The sequence below is a fragment of the Oncorhynchus clarkii genome, chromosome 7 (assembly GCF_045791955.1).
Source record: "Oncorhynchus clarkii lewisi isolate Uvic-CL-2024 chromosome 7, UVic_Ocla_1.0, whole genome shotgun sequence".
Taxonomy (NCBI): Eukaryota; Metazoa; Chordata; class Actinopteri; order Salmoniformes; family Salmonidae; genus Oncorhynchus; species Oncorhynchus clarkii.
Genome location: NC_092153.1, coordinates 37,922,565 through 37,943,735, shown reverse-complemented (window position 1 = coordinate 37,943,735; position 21,171 = coordinate 37,922,565). Strand labels below are relative to the sequence as shown.

Sequence of the window (21,171 nt, the reverse complement as noted above, 5' to 3'; positions counted from 1 at the left end):
CGTGTAGCGGGTGTGGCTCCTTTGCACGCACTGAATCAATTTAATAGGGCTCAGATGGGTTGTGTCTCTCTTTCTTCAGTTATGGTTTTGGAAAACTGGAGCACCGACTTATTTTTAGCATACACATTTCAACAACATGCTGGTAGCATGGTTTCCAAATGTTGAAGAGGTGCAATTATCTCTGGGGTGAACCATTCATTCAAAATAACTTAAATTGCTTTAAAAAACTGATAAATGAAGGAAGAGTCAAGGGTACAAGACTGTATACAGTACATACCAGCGTTAGGGGACAAACAAACTACATATCCCAAACAGAATTGCGGTCTGCATCATCCAATCACAGAGCAGATACAAGTCACGTGCCTACTGGAATCATTTCTTGGACATTTTGAAAAGCATGGCGATTGAGGTTTGGGTTAGGTGTTTCGTTTCCAATTTCTGTTAGCTAAATTACCGTAAAAAGGATTCAAATAAACCATGAGATTTGGTAGCGAACACATGGCACACATGACAAACTGAATTTGTCCATTGCGTTATAGGAAAAGTCGTATGATTAAAACCATTGATATCGTTTTAAATTACTAATTTGATAAGTACTAATTATTAAATCATCAAATTCCATTATTTAAACATTCTAGATAATACAAATGTGAACTATTACTGGTCATGCCATTTGTGTTTTTAAATGTAATCCCTGCAAATTATAAGGCCATACATTCAATTCTGCATAACGGCACATTTCATACTCTACTGTATCTCCAGAGATCATAAAGTAAAATATATCCAATTGTCATTTAGCCTATATTTACAATCCCCTTATCCAAACAGATTACCCATTTAGCTAGCGCTTATCAATCTATTAATTACAGTGCATGGAGAATTACATTATTTCTACCAGAAAAAAAAAACGTTTTTCCACTTGCAACAGACAGGTTCGCTTGACCTTGTGTAAAGGTGGTGGAATTATTAGGGAATTAATGCTGCGTTCATAACCATGTGGGAAAGTAATAAATACCAGTTGGATGCATTCACATGCTTTTAATTATTTGAGAAATGCTGATTGGATAATGCCCAACAAGCTGCATCAACCACAAACTAACAGTACAGCTATCATGCTTGTAAACAAATGTTAGTTAAAATCATATTAGTTAGCTTTTTATAATGAATGTTTTGTTGCATTCAACTGCCGAAAGTGCTGTTTGATGTAATTTCCTGAGGTGACATCAGCATGTGGAAGAAACTGGAGCGCAGGGACAATAAACAAGTTTCCCACTAATTACCAGTTGGAGGGGTGTTTAAGTAGATTTCCCAATTGTGTGTGGTAAATACCACCGTCCCACATTTTTATGAACGCAGCACATGTCAAGATCAGAACATTTATCTGTATACACCAGAGGCTGGTGGGAGGAGCTATAGGCGGATGGGCTCATTGTAATGGCATAAATAGAACAGAGTCAAACATGTTTGATACTGTCCTATTAATGCCATTTCAGCCATTACAATGGGCCTGTCCTTATATAGCTTTATGGTAGACAGATCTGCCACACCTCCATTTGTCATCTCCACCACAAACAAATGGCTGGCACATGCATTTCCTCATGCTTAAGTTAGGTCAGAATGCTTGAAGAGAGAAGTGTGTGAAAAGGGAATTAAGTTCCATGTATCTCGGGTCTGAATTCCCCTCCAATTATAATTCAAATAAAACATTAACACTTGCAATGCAACCACTGTCTGAATTGAAAAGGAATTCCACTTTTTGTATGAGTGGAATGCTATAGTGCCCCAGTGGCATTTTGCAGTGGGTAAAAATAGTTCTAATAACTAACCCAGACAGCTTACCCCCCCATCAAATGACAATGGTTGACTCATGGCCTTAAACGGTACCAATTTATTTCTCGTCACCCATACTATTTTAAATAATTTGATTGTATGGCACATTGATTTCCAGGTTTTTAAGTACACGTGTTTTCAAGATGAGGGAGACGTGAATCACCCAGCCTATTGGCATCTCGCCCATATGCCATGTCTTGAAATATGCAGACGGATTGAAAGTTTAAATTGTAATACCTCTGACAGACAACTTTCTAGCTCTGCCCATACATTTGGGACTTTAACATTTACAGAATGTGTGGCTTGAGTCAGTTTTACACTTGTCTGTGGATAAATAATTTACATTTGTTTTTTACTGGATTAAGCACACATTGTAATACTGTAATACTGTTAATTATGCTCAGATCTTCCCACCATCTTGTGCCAACAAGCTAAACTTAAATTTTGGTTCCAATAGTAATTCTCTAAGAGATTGTCAGTTACTCTCAGCAAGGTTGTATAGCTTACCTATCATATGCACCTCCTTTTCTGACTCCCTCTAGGTTGTTCTGATGTCCAAAAGACTTCAAAATCGGGTTGTTTGTTGCCAGATGTGCGGTTGTCATGCAAGCCTATTTCCCAAACAATGATCCCATATTCTAATTCAATGCTTCCTCTTAGTTTGTTACCTTTTAATGTGCACAGTATTTGATAAAGTACATTTCATATGATAAGATCAATGCAAGTCTTCAGAATTCATAGCCTTGGACTACAATACTTTATGATTTTCTTCTTTCACTCTGCCCCTGATAAATTGCCCCATTAAGCAAACTCACCAACTGCCAAACAAAACCAGGGTGTGTCCATCTTACCGTCAATAAAAACTGACTCACTTGGTATATATTCAAATTGCAAAAAGGAGTTTATTAGGCCAAAATGAACAAGCTGGTAAATCTTGGTTCTCTGTGGTTACAAAAAAAATGTATCATGCAGAATATTAACCTCATCTTAGAAAAAACATGAGCAGCTAACGCCGCTGGTAAGGTAAGCACATAAGTAAACTGTGCACAGCGTGAGCCTCTGCCAGTAGCTGGAATGAGATAGCACGATTAAACACAGGTTGACTGGGGAATCCAGGGATTTGCAGTCCAAATGTTTAGGAGTCTGAGGAGGCCTGAGCCCTACTGAGCATGTGCCAGAGCTCCTGCCCCCTGGCCGAACCCAAAGCCCTTTGGACCAAAATTCTTGGCATAACATGCTGTGGATGAAAAGGTAGTATACTTGATATAATGTATATAATACAAAGGGAGATAAATTGATAACAGATGCTACAGTATTTGCATTCTCTAGTTTATTTAAATTCTGTTTTGCTGCATTTACAGTAGAAGTTCAGAAATAGTACACCCACCTTTACAGTAGATTTCTCCATCTTTGTCAGCCACAGTGGTTGATTCCAGCCCCTTCCCACACTTGCTACAGCGGAAGCAGCTCTTGTGCCAGGACTGGAAAAGACAGATTAGGAAAAGTGTTGTCTCAGCACTGGGCTGCACAGATACAGTATGTCAACAATAACTGGTATTTCTCCTTCACATTACACTATTTGAACACAGATAAGATATCCCTAATCATGCATTTCAGTTGACCCACTGCCACAGCAGCCGTTGACACAGTATGGCCATTAGTACTGTTAAATATATGGGCGGTTTCCCGGACATAGATTAAGCCTAGTCCTGGACAGCAAGCTCAATGGAGAATCTCCTTTAAGTGCTTTTTAGTCCAGGACTAGGCTTAAATCTGTGTCCGGGAAACCGCCCCATGATGTTCAGGAGATGACCCATAATGTGTCTCCCCCTTCCAAATGACAGGATCAGCCCAAAACACTGACTTACATTTCCACCTCCGAGCACCTTCTCGGCAGAATACACAGCCTTGGCGCAGCGCGGGCACACATCTGAGCTGCCGAACTTAGTGGCCAACTTTGAGGCGTTGGGGTTGTTGGTGGGGCGGTGGGCTGCCTGCCTGTTGATGAAGAAACGGACCGTCTTACTGGATATGTAATGACTAACACTATGGTTAGATTAGTTATGATTAAACTACATAGAACAGCATTCTAGTCAGTCCTCAAGGTCTGCAGGTTTTCCTTTATCCCTAATTGATTAATTAATGTAATGTTCTCCCAGGCTGTAAATCAGCCCCTTATTAGAAGGGAATGATGAATATCAGCAGTGCTGTGGAAAAAGCCCTGGTAGACCTATTGGTATGGAGAGTACATGCAACTCTTAAGATTACTTCCTTACTCTTCAGGTCTGATTCCAAGATGTGCCCCTGTGTCCATGCTCAGGGTGCCTGCTCCCCCACCAAAGCCATAGCCTTTTGGCCCATACTTCTTGCCGTAGCAGGATTTGCAGTAGATTTCATCCACATGGCAGGCCACCGTTGTGCTGTCCAGGTTCTTCTTACATGCCACTAAGAGCAGAATATTTTAGGCAGGGAGAGGCAGACAGATTTAGTGGCATTGAACTGATTGGTCAATGCTGTGCCATATCAGCAACACAAGCAGTTTAGAAGCTACACACCAATACTAACAGTCTTCCAATTGGAGGTCATTTTGTGTTATGTTAATCAGCAACAGGCCATGTAGTTGCAGACATTTGACTCTTTAGAGTCTGAGTCACTGCAAAGACATTATGGTATCACCAGTGTTAGTTTAACATTTGACGTTCTGACTCTGGGGGCGAGAGAGGTGCATAGTTAACTAACAAACACTCATCTGAGCCAGATCACTCTGGTACCTTTTCTCCCATACAAGGCCTGTGACAGAGCCATTTCTCCCTCTCCAAATAAGGACATGCTAGCAAGAACCGAGAACCTTTGGATTTGCCGCTTCCTCCGAGTGCCAAATACTTCACATTCCATCATGAGCTCTTAATGTCAGCTCAGAATAATTGGTACATTAGTCGTCAATGTGGTTTACGAAAGAACGGGATGACCTCACGCGGATCACTTACTGCACAGAAAGCAGGACTTGTGGAAATATTTCCCCTCGCACTGCACTTCCTCAGCGAAGTACACGGTCTTCTGGCAGCAGCCACACTTATTTCCTCCTCCCAAAGGCATTCTGCGGAGTTACAGTGGAGAGTTAGTTCCTTACATAGAAATGGGAGGCATGTGGTTCCTTCTGTTGGGACACCCACTGAATTCGGAGGAGTGCCTTACATATAAAAAAGCAAGTATGCTTCTACAGTTCCTGACACACATTGGATGGTAGGAGACCTACAGTAGGAGAAATGCATGAAGCTGTGTATACAATGGGAGGTTTTTCCAGACCTTGTGACTGCAACAAAAAATACAAAAAAGTACAACCAGTTATGGACTATAACTAGGGTTCTGGTCATGTAATCAAGAACTTTACAAATGAGAGAATAGTATTTACACAATAGAGCCTGGGTATCCTCTGTAGGTACCATACATTTAGACTAAAGGGTATTTTAGGAATGTACTCAAAAAGATAAAGGAATGACCTTAGAGTTAAAACTGCTGCTGGGTTTGGCTACAGTACCTGCAGGCACTTTCACTGTTTATTCTCCTTTTCATGAAATTCAAAGTTCCTCCTGAGGCTAGGGAGGTGCCAGAACACTCATTCAGAATAGTTATTGACTTAACCCAATTTATCAAGTCTACTGTTGAATTTAAATAAATTGCTGTTTGATGCGTGTTGTACTTCTGTCTTGGTGACATATTTCAACAAGAGATTGAAGGTGATAATCTGCAATTTGAGTAAACAGGAAAGTCTCTTCATTTTATGGTAGCCTAGTGGTTAAGAGCATTGGGCCAGTAACCGAAATGACGCTTTTTCAAATCCCAGCGTGGACGAGATGTGCCTTGAGCAAGGCACTTAACGCTAATTGTCCATGTAAGTTGCGCTGGATAAAAGCGTCTGCTAAATTACCAACATGTTAATGCAGTTCGACTACATGTTAACAGTCACTTTATGACCTTAGTCACTGAACAGGTCAGGCAGCTTTACACAGAATATCACTTTTGAAAAAATGTAAATTTTGAGCAACACTTTGCATAGGAAGCTGGTCACAAACATTACTCATTTCCGGAGTTGTGACTCCTTTCCTGCAGATGCTCAGGAAATAGAACCATGAATGTACCCAGCCAAAACATTTAGGTGATTTTTCCATCTAACAATGTGTTCTGTCAGCCATCATGATCTAAGAGCTGCGGTCATCATCATCATCATAACACAAGCAAGCTACTAAGCAATTAATTCCCTACTTACAACAGCTTATTTTACCCTTCTTACCCTGTAAGTGTCTGGCAGAGCAGATGTGATCTGCCCTGCACTTTTAAAGTGAAAAAGCAGAAGAATTTGTCCATTCTTGGATAGTAATAAACATTTTGAAAGTGTTCTGTGGCCTGTTACTGTATACTATGCATCATGAAAGCAGTGGCAATAGTAGCTGGTAGGTGTTGAGATGGTCCCATCTTACCTTGTGTAGTGTGTGTGGCTGAAACTCCCTGGTTGTAGAGTGATCTCTAACAGTGGAGTTCTGGAGTGGCTTCAGTCTAAAAGAACTCAGAGAAACAAACCAAGCTGGGACTTAGGGAGGAGTCTGCTTGGTACACACAGACTGTGAAAGAGATGTAGAGCGAGGAGGACAAAAAAAAGAAAGGGCTTTAGATGGCTGAAGGAAAAGGGTTTGCGAGATGCAGAGAGAGAAAACAAATTGAGAGCCAGAGAAGCCCTGTTTATACCTGGTGCTTACATGATCTTGTCCACAGGTGTAGACAATTAAAAGACACATTGGCTGCATTCACACAGGCAGCCCAGTTCTAATATTTTTTTCACTAATTGTTCTTTTGACGAATCAGACAAGCTCTGAAAAAAATCTGATGTGTAAATATCTGATGTGATTGGTCAAAAGATGAATTAGTGGAAAAAATATCAGAATTGGGCTGCCTGTGTAAACAAAGCCATTGTGATCCGATTGAGATTTTTGCATGTAAACCCAGACTTAGATATTTTAAGTAGATATTGGGCACTAATATAGAATTTTAAAAGCCTCATATTAAATGAAGTGTCCTCTAATATAGACCACATGGAAAATTCAATAAATATATATTTTTTACATGAATAAAGACTTACTAAAGTGCCAGAATTCACCATTTTGACATGTCCCTCTGGGAGTTCCTCCTGTCACAAGGGGACTTATTTATGGTTGATTTAAGATGAAATCGTCAACCCTGTTACGGTCAACCCTGTTACGGTCAACCTTGTTACGGTCAACCTTGTTACGGTCAACCCTGTTACACTTAATGGGCACATATTATAGTATTTATTTTTTGGGAGATTGGAAAACATGTGCTCTTTATTTTTTTTCACCAAGTTACACTCCTCAAAAGGCACCTAATAGGTGGAACAACCCTTAAGTCATAATGATACCGGCCTCTAAAATCACTGACAGGTAGCACCATTGACTTATGGCATCAGTAATTGTCTTAAATTCATTATATTTTTTAAGAATATCTGTCAAATAATTTATATACAGGGAGGCATTAGCTAATCTGGTCACAATGTGGACACAGTGGATGGATAGGAGACACATTTTAATACAATGTGTAAATGCGACAAACCTTGATCAGATAGTGATTGGATCATATTGATCAGATCACAAATTCACATTAGTGCAAGGTGTAAATGAGGCTAGACAGAGGGATAGAGGGAGAAAGTGAGGGAGGAAAGGGGAGGGTGGTGATGGAAAGAGGAGGTTAAAGTAATAACATACCAGCAATCCAAGATAGCCTCTGTCTGGGACTTCTGACCCAGAGATATGATATGCAAAGCAAAACATTGTATTGCATTGATTAAAGATAAAACAGCTTCTGATTGTTGGCCAGTATGATATTTGATCTGTCTGTGACATTCCCCAGTCTGTGAAGTTTGTGTCTTGGCTACAATGCCTTATAAGGTGTTTGTTATGATGATTGCAGACTGAACGTGTTTACTGAAAGGATTACTCACTTTCTCCAGGGGTGGGGCCATTAGGCAAAGCTGAAGTTAAATAGGTCTACAATTTTGGGGGATTTTGAAGCTTTGAGAGCAAAATAATTTTACCTAGCCTAGATACATTCTTTTTGTTGGGACAAACTGTTATTTTGTAGCTCAATGGGACAAACATGCTGAGAGAGTGATGATACGATGTGTCGCATTCCCCTGCTCAGATGTAGCATGCATCAACAAATGGTTGTGTGCCACGTCATCAACTCTGCCGTCGGGCACCAGAGTGCTTTCTAAAATCCATCCAGGAGTCTAAAATACCAACCGCTATCTAAAATACCTATCGCGCAATGAAGTCGGGGGTACGCCAAATAAAAATGCTATTCACATTTTTAAAAATGAAATAAAATGGCCCCACCTCGCTAGAGAAAAAAAAACATCTTCACATTTTCAAACAGTACATTTATAGTTTTTTCTCTCGCCTGAGTAGTCTTGTTTTACTGCCAAAAATAAAATTAAACCATCTAGTGTTCAGCGAAATAACAACACAATGTCAAATACAGGTAGCCGAGTAAAATAATTAACATCCAATCACATTAACCGTTACTCTCTCTCGGGAAACCTTCACTCTTGCTCAGACATTTAGAAACAAAACATGACAATTTGAAAATAAGACACAGGAGTTTTTTTGATCGAGAATAAAGACGACTTTTGAGTAGTAAGACATGTATAAAAGCAACAGATACCATTAATAAGAAGGGGCTAGAGGCATCTTATATGATTAGCTACTGAGTGGCTAGGACAGACAAGGCCTGTACTATTGTGAAGGACTTCATTCTTCCTGCTGCTGTGGATATGGCTGGGACAATGCTGTGGGAAAAGGCCCAAAAAACTATACAGACAATACCTTCATCAAACAACACAGTTTCACGACACATCAATGACATGGCAGACGATATTTTAAAACAATTACTACTTTGCATACAAGCCCAGTGAATTATATGCGTTACAGCTGGATGAGTCAACAGACATGATGGGCATGGCACAGCTCCTGGTATATGTCCGTTACGTTTATTAAGGGTCAGTTAAGGAAGACATCCTCTTCTGCAAAACACTGGAAACCAGGACAACATGAGAGGATATTTTTTAAGTCATGACAGAGCGACATAGTGGAGTGGTAACGCACGTGCAAGCAGTTGCTCCCGACGCCACTTAGGTACACCGCAGCATCCACCGAGAGGCTCTTGCTGCCAAGGGAATGCCTGACAGCTTGAAAGATGTTTTGGACCGAACAGTGAAATTGGTTAACTTTGCAAGGCCCATGAACTCTCATGTATTTTCTACATTGATAACCAGAAGTGCGCTGCTTATCAAGGGGCAAAGTATTGACACGTTTTTTATAAATTGAGAGACAAGCTTAAAGTTTTCTTTACTGACCATCATTTTCACTTGTCTGACCACTTACATGATAACGAGTTTCTCACATGACTGGCCTAGCTAGGTGATGTTTTTTCTCGCCTGAATGATCTGAGTCTAGGATTACAGGGACTCTCCGCAACTGCATTCCATGTGCGGGACAAAATTGAGGCTATGATGAAGAAGTTGGAGCTCTTCTCTGTCGGCATTAACAAGGACAACACACACGTCTTTCCATCATTGTATGATTTTTTTTGTGCAAATGAACTCAAGCTTACGGACAATGTCAAATGTGATATAGCGGAGCACCTGAGTGAGCTGGGTGCTCAATTACGCAGGTACTTTCCTGAAACAGACAACAAAAACAACTGGATTCGTTATCCCTTTCATGCCCTGCCTCCAGTCCACTTACCGATATCTGAATTTTTATTTATTTATTTATCCGTTATTTTACCAGGTAAGTTGACTGAGAACACATTATCATTTGCAGCAACAACCTGGGGAATAGTTACAGGGGAGAGGAGGGGGATGAATGAGCCACTTGTAAACTGGGGATTATTAGGTGACCGTGATGGTTTGATGGCCAGATTGGGAATTTAACCAGGACACCAGGGTTAACACCCCTACTCTTACAATAAGTGCCATGGGATCTTTAATGACCGCAGAGAGTCAGGACACCCATTTAACATCCCATCCGAAAGACGGCACCCTACACAGGGCAGTGTGGCCAGGGCCAATCACTGGCCTGGGGCATTGGGATATTTTTTTTAGACCAGAGGAAATAGTGCTTCCTACAGGCCCTCCAACACCACTTCCAGCAGCATCTGGTCTCCCATCCAGGGACTGACCAGGACCAACCCTGCTTAGCTTCAGAAGCAAGCCAGCAGTGGTATGCAGGGTGGTATGCTGCTGGCTGAATAAGAGAGCCTCATTGAAAATTGCAACAAGCAGTTCTGTGAAAATGTAATTTAATCAGAAGCCACTGCCAGATTTCTGGAAAGTGTTGTGCTCAGAGTTTCTTGCCTTGGCAAATCGCACTGTTAAGACACTGATGCCATTTGCAACCACGTACCTATGTGAGAGTGGATTCTCTAGCATGAAAACTAAATACAGGCACAGACTGTGTGTGGAAAATGATTTAAGACAGACTCTCTCCAATACAACCCAACATTGCTGAGTTATTTGCATCCTTTCAAGCACACCCTTCTCATTAACCCGTGGTGAGTTATTCACAATTTTTGACGAACAAATAAGGTTTTATATGTAAGATGGCTAAATAAATAGCAAAATGATTGATTATTATTATGTTATTATTTGTGCCCTGGCCCTGTATGAGCTGTTTGTCACTACCCATGAGCCAGGTTGTGACAAACTCACACTCATTCTTATGTTTAATAAATGTGTGTGTGTGGCAGGCTTACAATGATGGCAAAAAACAACATTTGAGAGTGCTAGAGGGGGTATGCAGCTGGAGGTTGAATGTTTGAAGGGGTATGGGACTACAAAAAGTTTGGGAACCACTGCCCTAAAGCATAGTCAAACAGAGCATACCAATGTGGCCCACAATCTAGGCAAGGGCCAAATCTAATTATGTAACAAGACACAATCACAACAATAAAACAATCACAACCACATGCCTAAAGCATGTGGTTAAAGAAAGAGGAAAAAAGAGGAAAAAAGAGGAAAAAAAATAATATTAGAAATTTTACCCCTTTACATATTTTCTTGGTATCCAATTGTTAGTAGCTACTATCTTGTCTCATTGCTACAACTCCAGTATGGGCTCAGGAGAAAGTCATGCACCCTCCGATACACAACCCAACCAAGCCGCACTGCTTCTTAACACAGCAAGCATCCAACCTGGAAGCCAGCCACACCAATGTGTCGGAGGAAACACCATGCACCTGGCAACCTTGGTTAGTGTGCACTGTGCCCAGCTTGCCACAGGAGTCACTGGTGCGCCATGAGACAAGGATATCCCTACCGGCCAAGCCCTCCCTAACCCAGACGACACTAGGCCAATTGAGGTTACGACAGAGCCTGGGCGCGAAACCCAGAGTCTCTGGTGGCACAGCTGGCGCAGCAGTACAGCACCCTTAACCACTGCACCACCCGGGAGGCCTGGAAAACCCTCTTTCAACATACCTGTGAGTAGTCTACTCGTATCAACTAATTATTTGCTAATTACATGAATGGGCCTAATTCCAAACCAAACAGTACATGGTATTTCCATTCATATCAGGTGAACTCTTTCAGAAATTACAGCACTTTTGTACAAAGTCCCCCACTTTAGGGGACCAAACGTATTGGGACAGTTTAGTATTTGATCCCAAATTCTTAGCACGCAAAGATTACACCAAGCTCGAGACTCTTGGACTTGTTGGATGCATTCGCTGCTTTGTTTGTGTTTCAGATTATGTTGTGCACAATTGAAAATAATGGTAAATAATGTAGTCATTTTGGAATCACTTTTATTCAAAATAAGAATAGAATGCATTTCTTAACACTTCTACATTTATGTGGATGCTACCATGATTGCGGATAGGCCTGAATGAATCGTGAATAATGATGAGTCAGAAAGTTACAGATGTAAAAATATCATACCCCCATGACATGCAAACCTCTCACTATTACAATAACAGGGGAGGTTAGCATTTTGTGGGGGGGTCATTATTATTCACACAGAGAGAGAAAGCTACTCTGGATAGGGCAGGTACTTTTGTGTAATTCCAGTCCCTAGAGAGAAATACAAAGGACAGCGGTAACAGCAACATAATATTCAGTGCTGTCTAATTGTATAGTATAATGAAGTATAATGAAGCCTGTTCTTTGATGTTTTCTGTCCTCATATACAGAGATGAAGATGTCCCAATGGATGTCCCAAGACTGCAGTTGTTCTCAATCCTGGTCCTGGGGACTATAAGGGGTGCACATGAGCAACTCATCATCAAGCTTTGATGATTTGAATCAGGTGTGTAGTGCTAAGGAAAAACAAAAAGGTGCACCCCTTCGTGTTCCCAGGACCAGGGTTGAGAACCACTGCGCCAAGAGAAAAAGGGTATATACTTGTATACCATCAGTTATATGTTAGCAAATCTTGTCACAAAAATCACATAGCCTGTCAGAAGGGCTCGCAATTTTGGCAGCACAGTGTGGCAAATAAAGGCCCAAAAAGGGTCAAAGACTCCAGCCACCCTAGTCATAGACTGTTCTCTCTGCTACCGCACGGCAAGTGGTACCAGAGTGCCAAGTCTAGGTCCAAGAGGCTTCTAAACAGCTTCTACCCTAAGCCATAAAACTCCTGAACAGCTAATCAAATGGCCACCCAGACTACTTGCATTGCATCCCCCCCTTCTATGCTGCTGATACTCTCTGTTACTATCAATGCATAGCCACTTTAATAACTTGAATAACTACATGTACATATTACCTCAATTACCTCGACTAACCGGTACCCCCGCACATTGACTCTGTACCAGTACGCCCTGTTGTTATTTTACTGCTACTCTTTAATTATTATTCTTATTATCTATTACTTTTTTTTTGGTTAAGGGCTTGTAAGTAAGTATTTCACTGTAAGGTCTACACCTGTTGTATTCAGCGCATGGGACAAATACAAATGAGCGAAAGGACACTGGACTCCTGTACATAGCAGGCGAGAATGGTAGCTAGCTAGGACGACGGTAGACAGTGTCCTTTGCCCCCTGCCTGTCGGGCACTGCTTTCCCACAGCACTGCTTTCCCGCAGAATATCAAAAGTGTCACACAAGCATGAAGAATGGAGGCGTTCATGCAGGAACCAATGGGAGATGGAGAAATAGAGCTCGCCATCTTGTAGTCCTAAAACGCGGAAATGAGTTACCTCTGGTTCATTCAGACATCCCTATGGGAAAAATGTATGGCGAAATAATAGGGTTTAGGAATTAAGGTCTAAGGTTAACACAGGCTTCAGAGGTCTAATATGTTTTGTTCTATTAGATAATAGCAGTCATTTAACATGACCTTTATGAATTATGAAGCCTTTATGTGCTTTGTGCATTTTTTTAATAACAAGTTCCGCAAAATTCACGTTATATCATAGAACAAAACTTAAGATCTCCTAAGCCTGTGTTTACCACATACCTTTTTTGTCATTAGTGCAAAAACCCTACAAAAATGCCATACATTTTCTCTATAGGCTTTGTCCAACGAACCATTGCAGAGATTGCGCCTACAAGAAGACGCCATTACTGTTTCTCTCTATGCCCACATGTAGGAATGTCCCGAATTGTGGTCCGCAATCACACACAATTGGAGAGGCCGGTGAAGCGCGGGAATACAAACACAATAATCAACCGATATGAAAATGAAATGAGGAATTTTTCAAATCTACTTCGTAGGTATTTGCAAATGTCCATGACCTCCATGACCACACCCACTCAGATGATCAAACAGCAGATAAATTCCATGAAATATAGAAAGAAACAAATATTTGCTGGACAAAATAAACGTACACTATGTTAGCGAACTGAAACCATGTGGCTAGCAAGCTAACAATAGCTTAGCTAACAATTAGGTCAGAGGTTACAAACATACATTGTTATATATATTTTTGTTGGGGGGGGAGGGGGGGGCGACAAAGTCAAAATACTTTAAAATGATTCAAACCAAATCAAAACTGCACAAATGATAATACAGTAGACCTTCATTCATTTCTTGACGGTGTCCAACTCACTAATAATCACCGAAATGAAAGCTAGACAATCAGGGAGCATTGAAAATTCCCAAAACTATGGATTGAGGACTATTTTTTGCATATGTTGACAGTGAGGAAATAGAACACATTTTTAGTGCGGCTCTCCGGACATCATTGAAAACAGCATGCGGTTCCTGGGGCAAAATGAATTTGACACCCCTGAACTAGGTTGAAAAAATACAACCTTACAACAGGAAATGGGGTTGGAAATGAATGGTAAGGGGCTGAGAAAACACCAGTGAGCTAATGAAATAAGATAAATACACATGAAACTATTCAGAACCGGGAGAATTTGCAATGCTACTTTCTTACCAACAGACTGTGCTCTATTCACATAAATTGCTACAGTATGGACCATGGACCATGCCTACAGTACATACAGACTCAAATCATTGGCCACTTTAATAACTAATTGTGACTAATACAATTTGATTTGATTTGATGATTATCTATGATTTATTGTCTCTCAATAGCCAGCCTCCTCCTTCTTGAATCTTGTACTTTATGTTGCAGTTCTTACAATAAAACACATAAAGCTTTGCACATACATCACTGTATCCAATAACCATAATATACACTATAATCAATGGCAATGACACATGACTATGTGCTAAGTAGCCATGTCTCATTCTAACGCCCCTTGTATTTCTGCTTAGTCATACCTATACTGTTTATGGATCTCACTCAGTACTTCCCGTAAGGTAAACCAAGATACTATACTGATCATTTTCCTCCTATCGAAGAGGCTGAGAAAAGGTGAAACTGGTGGGGAGTAGAGGCAGGCTTATTACAAGGAAGTGGGAACATCAGGCTGTAGAGAGTCCCTGAGTGGTGCTTGGTCTGTCTGCCTCCTCCAGCCTCCTCACTCTCATAGGAAGAGACATGCTATACTGAAGAAGCCTATAAATAGCTAGGACCCTGGACCAACACTAGCCCACTGTCTGTTTGTCCTGTGGACATCCGCTCCGGCTTGTAGTGTGTAGGCTACTTGTGATTGTGTGTGTGTGTGTGTGTGCATGTGGGGTGGGGGGTAAGTTTGAGCTGTGTGTGTGTGTGTGTGAGAGAGAGGAAGCCAGTGGAAAAGGAACTTCATGCTCTAAGGTCCATTGTTACATTGTGAAGAGGAAGAGTTGTGATTACTCATTGGATTATTTTTGATTCAAAAAACAAAAACATTTTTAAACCTTTATGTATCCAGGAAAACCCTATTGAGGACAGATGAGAGAGACCTGAGTGGGAGTGCCGATCTGCTCAAGTCCAGTCTAATTACATGGAGCCCAGAAGATCTTGACTGGTAACCAGGGGTCTTCTTTCTGGTGAGTGTCTCCCTCTGGCATTATTTTGTAAAGCAGCTTTGCCAAGATAACCTCTCATGTACGGAAGGCAGAGCTAGCTTAGAGCTCAGGGAGGTTAGCTTCAAGACAATGTGCTTGGCACTGGATTGCAGTGACCATGATTGTTTTTTCAATGTAGTTTTGATTTTATATTTGCTTCATTGTAGCGATTGACGTTAGTTGAACAAGGTGTTAGTTGGACAAGTTTTGGTATGGGTTATTTGCCATCTTAGGTGGTTTCAAAATTGTATAGACTATTTAAATTATCTGTAGTTTATTAATGCATGCAGTCCAAAGATAGCTATTACTGCCATGTGTTAATAATCTAATAATAATCTAACATGGAATTAAATATGCATTCCACTCTCATAGATATTTTAACATCTTAAACTCAAAACATTAAGAGCATTGATATAGGCCTATCTGCCATTATTTTATGATCACTGATAATGACTCCAGTGCAGGACGTGATGATCATGTGCATGCGGGCTGTTTAGTCAGAAGGTTATAGTCTTCCTCTGTTAGGACATCTCGGCAATCAGCTGACCCTTCCTCCCAACACATACCGTACTTTTAAACAAGACTGCTTTTGTTCCCTCGGGAACATATGGTCTGCTTCAACTAAGGTTTCAATTCTGCATGTCCAAAGTTGTCTTTCAATGTTAGGTGTTTAAAATAACAAATGAACGTGTTCTTTAAAAACAAAAATGTATGACTTAACTACGCGCTCACATAGGCTATTTGTAATGATAATGTCATGAAGAGATAATTGGTCTAAATAAGGAAATCCATTTTAGGATACATTTCCATCAATGCATGCAATTGTCCTCAATCTGCGGAGCCAATAATAACACTGTTAGATTCATTTCTGTGGGGAAATTAGATCATTTAGTTGATTTCAGAAGCGGTCGTTGACAGACTTGTATAGTGCTGCATGGAGGACCCTCTCTCATTCAATAGTCGGGTTAGCTGACGTCACTTAAACGATGCGAATCATTCAGTGGGGCAGAAGGTTGTGTGTTGTTGTGATTGTGATGGAGAATCATAGGTGGCTCGTCTCAGCTAGTTTTATCTTATTCTTGATACAATGTCTTGTTTTAAGATGTTTTGGCTGATGTCACGTCTATGCTAATATGGCAAATAGCTAGCTAACCAACAACTGTAACAATGTATTTGAGAGACATCAAGAGCTCATTGTTTAAATGTATTTTTTTATTTCACCTTTATTTAACCAGGTAAGCCAGTTGAGAACAAGTTCTCATTTACAACTACGACCTGGCCAAGATAAAGCAAAGTAGTGCGACTAAAAACAACAACAGAGTTACACATAAACAGATGTACAGTCAATAACACATTAGAAAATAAATCTGTGCTTACATCATCCTGTGAACAGAATCTTGGGAGAGGTGAGTGCAGACAGGGTGCTGTCACCCCAGATAAAGCGGGGATAAAAGTTGACGAATCCCAGGAAATGTTGCAGCTGCACCCTGGATGTGGGCTGGGGCCAATCCACCACCACTTTACATTTCCGGATCCATCTGTACACTCCCTGCAGCGATGCTGTAACCCAGAAAGGGGATGGTGGAATTCGATGGAATTCACACTTCTCTGCTTTTACAAAAAGCTGCTTCTCCAGGAGGTGTTGGAGAACCTGCCAGACATGGAGCACGTATTCTTGGGCACAGTGGGAGTTGATGAGGATGTCATCAAGGTAGACGAAGACGGACCGGTTCAACATTTCGCGGAGAACATCATTAACCAGAGCCTGGAACACAGAGCCTGGAAGGCAGTCTTCCACTCGTCCCCTTCCCATATCCGCACCAGCTGGTAGGCATTCCATAGGTCCAGCTTGGAGAACACGGTGGCCCCCTGGAGCGGCTCGAAGGTTGAGGAGATGAGGGGTGGCATTGATGTCATTGAGACCCCAGTAGTCTATGCACGGGCGCAGGGTTTTGTCCTTCTTCTCCACAAAGAAGAACCCTGCGCCGGTGGGGAGGCAGAAGGACAGATGAACTCTACAGCTAGGGAGTCCTCAAATGTAGGTCTCCTTAACCTTGGTGTCCGTACACGACAGAGAGTACAGTTCTCCCCGGGGCGTAGTGGCAATCCTGCAGTCAAAGCTCTCATCGGCCCCAGAGTCAATGAGTACCCAGAGAGTTTTTGACTGATTCCACCACAGCAAAATAGCATGAAAAGGGATGCGAGCAAGGGGAGAGGAAAAGTTCTCTGTATGGCCCACCAGAGTACTCGCTCCTATCGGTGAGCCTGATCATTAAGTGGACAGGTCGAGACGAAATGACCAGTAGTCCTGCAATACAGGCAACTCTTAGTGTGAAACCTGTATAGCCATTCACCTGGAGACAGCCTGGAAAAAGGTGAAACGGCAGTCTCCGGAGACTCTCGAGGGAACTCGGGTAGCCTTTGGTTCTCTTGGCAATGGAGCCGTCAGGGACTTCCGGGATGCCTCGGAGGAGAGGTGGAACCCTTGGACGGGTGAGTGAAATCGAATCTCCTCTCCTTCCTTCATTCCCGTAGTCGCCCATTGATCCGAACGGTCAAGGTGATGAGCAAGTCGAGATACATTGTTAGTTTCAGGGCTGCAAGCTCATCCTTTACTTCCTCCAATACTCCGTGCAGGAACATGTCGAACAGCACTTCCGGGTTCCAGGCACTCTCAGCTGCTAATGCGTGGAAATCCACTGCATAGTCTGCCACACTGCGGTAGTCTTGCAGAAGCTGGCCCTCCCGGACATCAGCGCCCGACAGGTGCCAGACTCTCCATCGAAGCATTCTGGGGGAGGTAAGCTGGGTTCCCTGGAAACCGGGGTGACTGGGGAGGCAGCGTTGCTAACAACCCGGTTACTGAGGGGCTGGGAGGTTACCCTCATGGTAAGCTGCCTAACAGACAACCCACAGAATTGCTCCAGCAATGTGTTCAACACTTGGTCATGGAGTTCGGCCAAGGTCTGGAAACCTTCCATAAAGAAACTCTTCGTACCTTCCGATGGTGGCTCCTTGGGAGGAGATGGCGTTGCGGAGCTGGTCCGAGTCTGCTGGGTCAGTCATGGCCAGTTCGTACTATCACGTTTCAGGGAAGTCCCAGATGCAGTCAGTGTCGAAGTAACAAAAGTATATTACTAGTACAGGGACAGGCAAAAAGACAGGCAGAGGTCAGTAAACCAGATAGGATGCAAAACATCCAGAACGGCAGTCAGGCTTAGGGTCAGGGCAGGCTGGGGAAGATTGGCGACACCTGAAGGGGGATGGAGACAAGCACAAAGACAGGTGAAACAGATCAGATCAGAGACTAAATATAGTTGACATGTTCTCAAAAGTCTAAGCCAACCCTGTCTGTTTTGCCGCATAGCTGCTTACACGTGGGTTTTGTTGCTAAGCAACCAACCCGTCTATTGTCCAGCAACTCTATTGCCTCATAGCTCAACTTTGTGTAGTCAGCGGGTTATTCATTAGTGCATACGTAGCAAAATATTTACAAAGAAAAAGGTTTCACAATAAAAACAACCGTTTCTAATTGGACACATTTAGGTAGTCTCTCCCAGTTTCGACCCATTTCCTTCCGTTTAGTTCCTGCTGAATACACCTCAGCCGAATAGAGCAGTGGTTCCCAAACTTTTTGTAGACCCGTACCTCTTCAAACATTCAACCTCCAGCTGCATACCCCCTCTGGCACCAGCATCAGCGCACTCTCAAATGTTGTTTTTTGCCATCATTGTAAGCCTGCCACACACACACTATACAATACATTTATTAAACATAAGAATGAGTTGTCGTCACAATCCGGCTCATGGAAAGTGATAAAGAGCTCTTATAGGACCAGGGCACAAATAATAATATAATAATAATAATACATTTAGCTATTTATTTAGCCATCTTACATATAAAACCTTATTTGTTCATCAAAAAGTGTGAATAAATTACCACAGGTTAACGAGAAGGGTGTGCTTGAAAGGATGCACATAACTCTGCAATGTTGGGTTGTATTGGAGAGAGTCTCAGTCTTAAATCATTTTCCACACACAGTCTGTGCCTGCATCTAGTTTTCATGCTAGTGAGGGCTGAGAATCCACTCTCACACAGGTATGTGGTTGCAAATGGCATCAGTGTCTTAACAGCGCGATTTGCCAAGGCAAGAAACTCTGAGCACAACACTTTCCAGAAATCTGGCAGTGGCTTCTGATTAAGTCTACATTTTCACAGAACTGCTTGTTGCAATTTTCAACGAGGCTCTCTGGTTTAGATATTGGTAAGTGGAGGCAGGGCATGAAAGGGATAACGAATCAAGTTGTTTTTTTTGTCTGTTTCGGGAAAGTACCTGCGTAATTGCGCACCCAGCTCGCTCAGGTGCTTCGCTATATCACATTTGACATTTGTCCATAAGCTTGAGTTCATTTGCACACAAAATATCATACAATGACGGAAAGGCCTATGTGTTGTCCTTGTTAATGCAGACAGAAAAGAGCTCCAACTTTTCTGAAGAAAAATGTGTCAATACTTTGATAACCAGCGCACTTATGTATGTTATAAAAGCGTTACATGGTCGCTGCCCATATCATTGCATAATGCAGAAAATACACGAGAGTACACCACGAGATATACCACTCCACTATGTCTTCCTGTCAATCCTCTCATGTTGTTCTGGTTTCCAGAAGAGGATGTATTCCTTAATTGACCCCCCCATAAATGTAACGGACATATACCAGGAGCTGTGCCAGGCCTGCCACGTCTGTTGACTCATCCAACTGTATAGCATTCACTGGCTTGTATGCAAAGTAGTAATTGTTTAAAACAATCTCCTGCCATGTAACTGATGCATTGTGTAACAGTGTTGTTTGATGAAGGCATTGTCTGTATAGTTTTTTTTGGCCTTTTCTCCCCAGCATTGTCCCAGCCATATCAACAGCAGCAGGAACAATTAAGTCCTTCACAATCGTATGGGGCTTGCCTGTCCTAGCCACTCGGTAGCTCACCATATAAGACACTTCTAGCCCCCTTTTATTAATGGTATCTTTTCCTTTGTACACGTCTTGTACCCGAAAATCATCTTTATTCTCGCTCTAAAAACTCCCGTGGCTTATTTTTCAAGTGATCATGTTTCGTTTCTAAATATCTGCGCAAGAGTGAAGGTTTCCCGTGAGAGAGTAACGGTTAATGTGATTGGATGTTAATTATCTGACGAGGCTACCGGCATTTGGCTCCCAAGTGACGCAGCGGTCTAGGCACTGCATCTCTGTGCATGAGGCGTCACTGCAGTCCCTGGTTCGAATCCAGGCTGCATCACGGCTGGCTTTGATTGGGAGTCCCATAGGGCGGCGCACAAGTTGGCCGGGGGTAGGCCGTCATTGTAAATAAGAATTTGTTCTGAACTGACTTGCCTAGTTGTGTTGTTATTTTGCTGAACACTAGAGGGTTTCATTTTATTTTTTGGCAGTGAAACGCACACCTCAGTTTGGGAATACCTGGAATAGAGGATATGATGATGGCTGTTTTTGCTGCAGTGTGGTGTGGCGGGTGTGGAGAGAAGCAGTTTCACTCTCAGACCAGCAGAGGGCCCCTTCTGCTTTGTGAGAGGACAAAAGCTGCCTTTTGAACATCACCGCCTCTTGAGACACACCCTCTTTCTCTCTCTCGAAGGTTAAAAGGACTAGAAATCCATTGGTTAAGGGGGGCCTTTGTCAATCCAGATAAGATGACAGGACTCTTACTTTGATATAGACACAAGGCATACAGCATGACATAATAGGAGTTAGCGTCAAAGTATGACACGGTCTTTTACTTTTAACCTTGCTGTGGAAGACAGTAATGACACTACTTCCAGTATATTGAGACCATTGTCTTTCATTTCTTACAAG

General features: G+C 42.1%; 2 protein-coding genes across 2 annotated transcripts in view; one reads left to right on the top strand and one right to left on the bottom strand.

Moving 5' to 3' along the window:
* Positions 1–2,715: 2,715 nt before the first annotated feature.
* Positions 2,716–6,473, bottom strand: LOC139413254 (cysteine and glycine-rich protein 1-like). Its single transcript, XM_071160409.1, has 6 exons — positions 6,309–6,473; positions 4,818–4,927; positions 4,107–4,275; positions 3,699–3,828; positions 3,218–3,311; positions 2,716–3,067 (listed from the first exon to the last, which is right to left on the bottom strand). The coding sequence occupies exons 2-6, from the start codon at positions 4,924–4,926 to the stop codon at positions 2,991–2,993; spliced, it is 579 nt and encodes a 192-aa protein (XP_071016510.1). The 5' UTR covers position 4,927; positions 6,309–6,473; the 3' UTR covers positions 2,716–2,990.
* Positions 6,474–15,165: 8,692 nt separating this feature from the next.
* Positions 15,166–21,171, top strand: part of LOC139413252 (neuron navigator 1-like) — a 132,537-nt gene continuing 126,531 nt past the window's right edge. The window contains exon 1 of the mRNA XM_071160400.1: positions 15,166–15,283. The gene's annotated coding sequence lies outside the window, so the exon portion shown is untranslated. The remainder of the gene's footprint in view (positions 15,284–21,171) is intronic.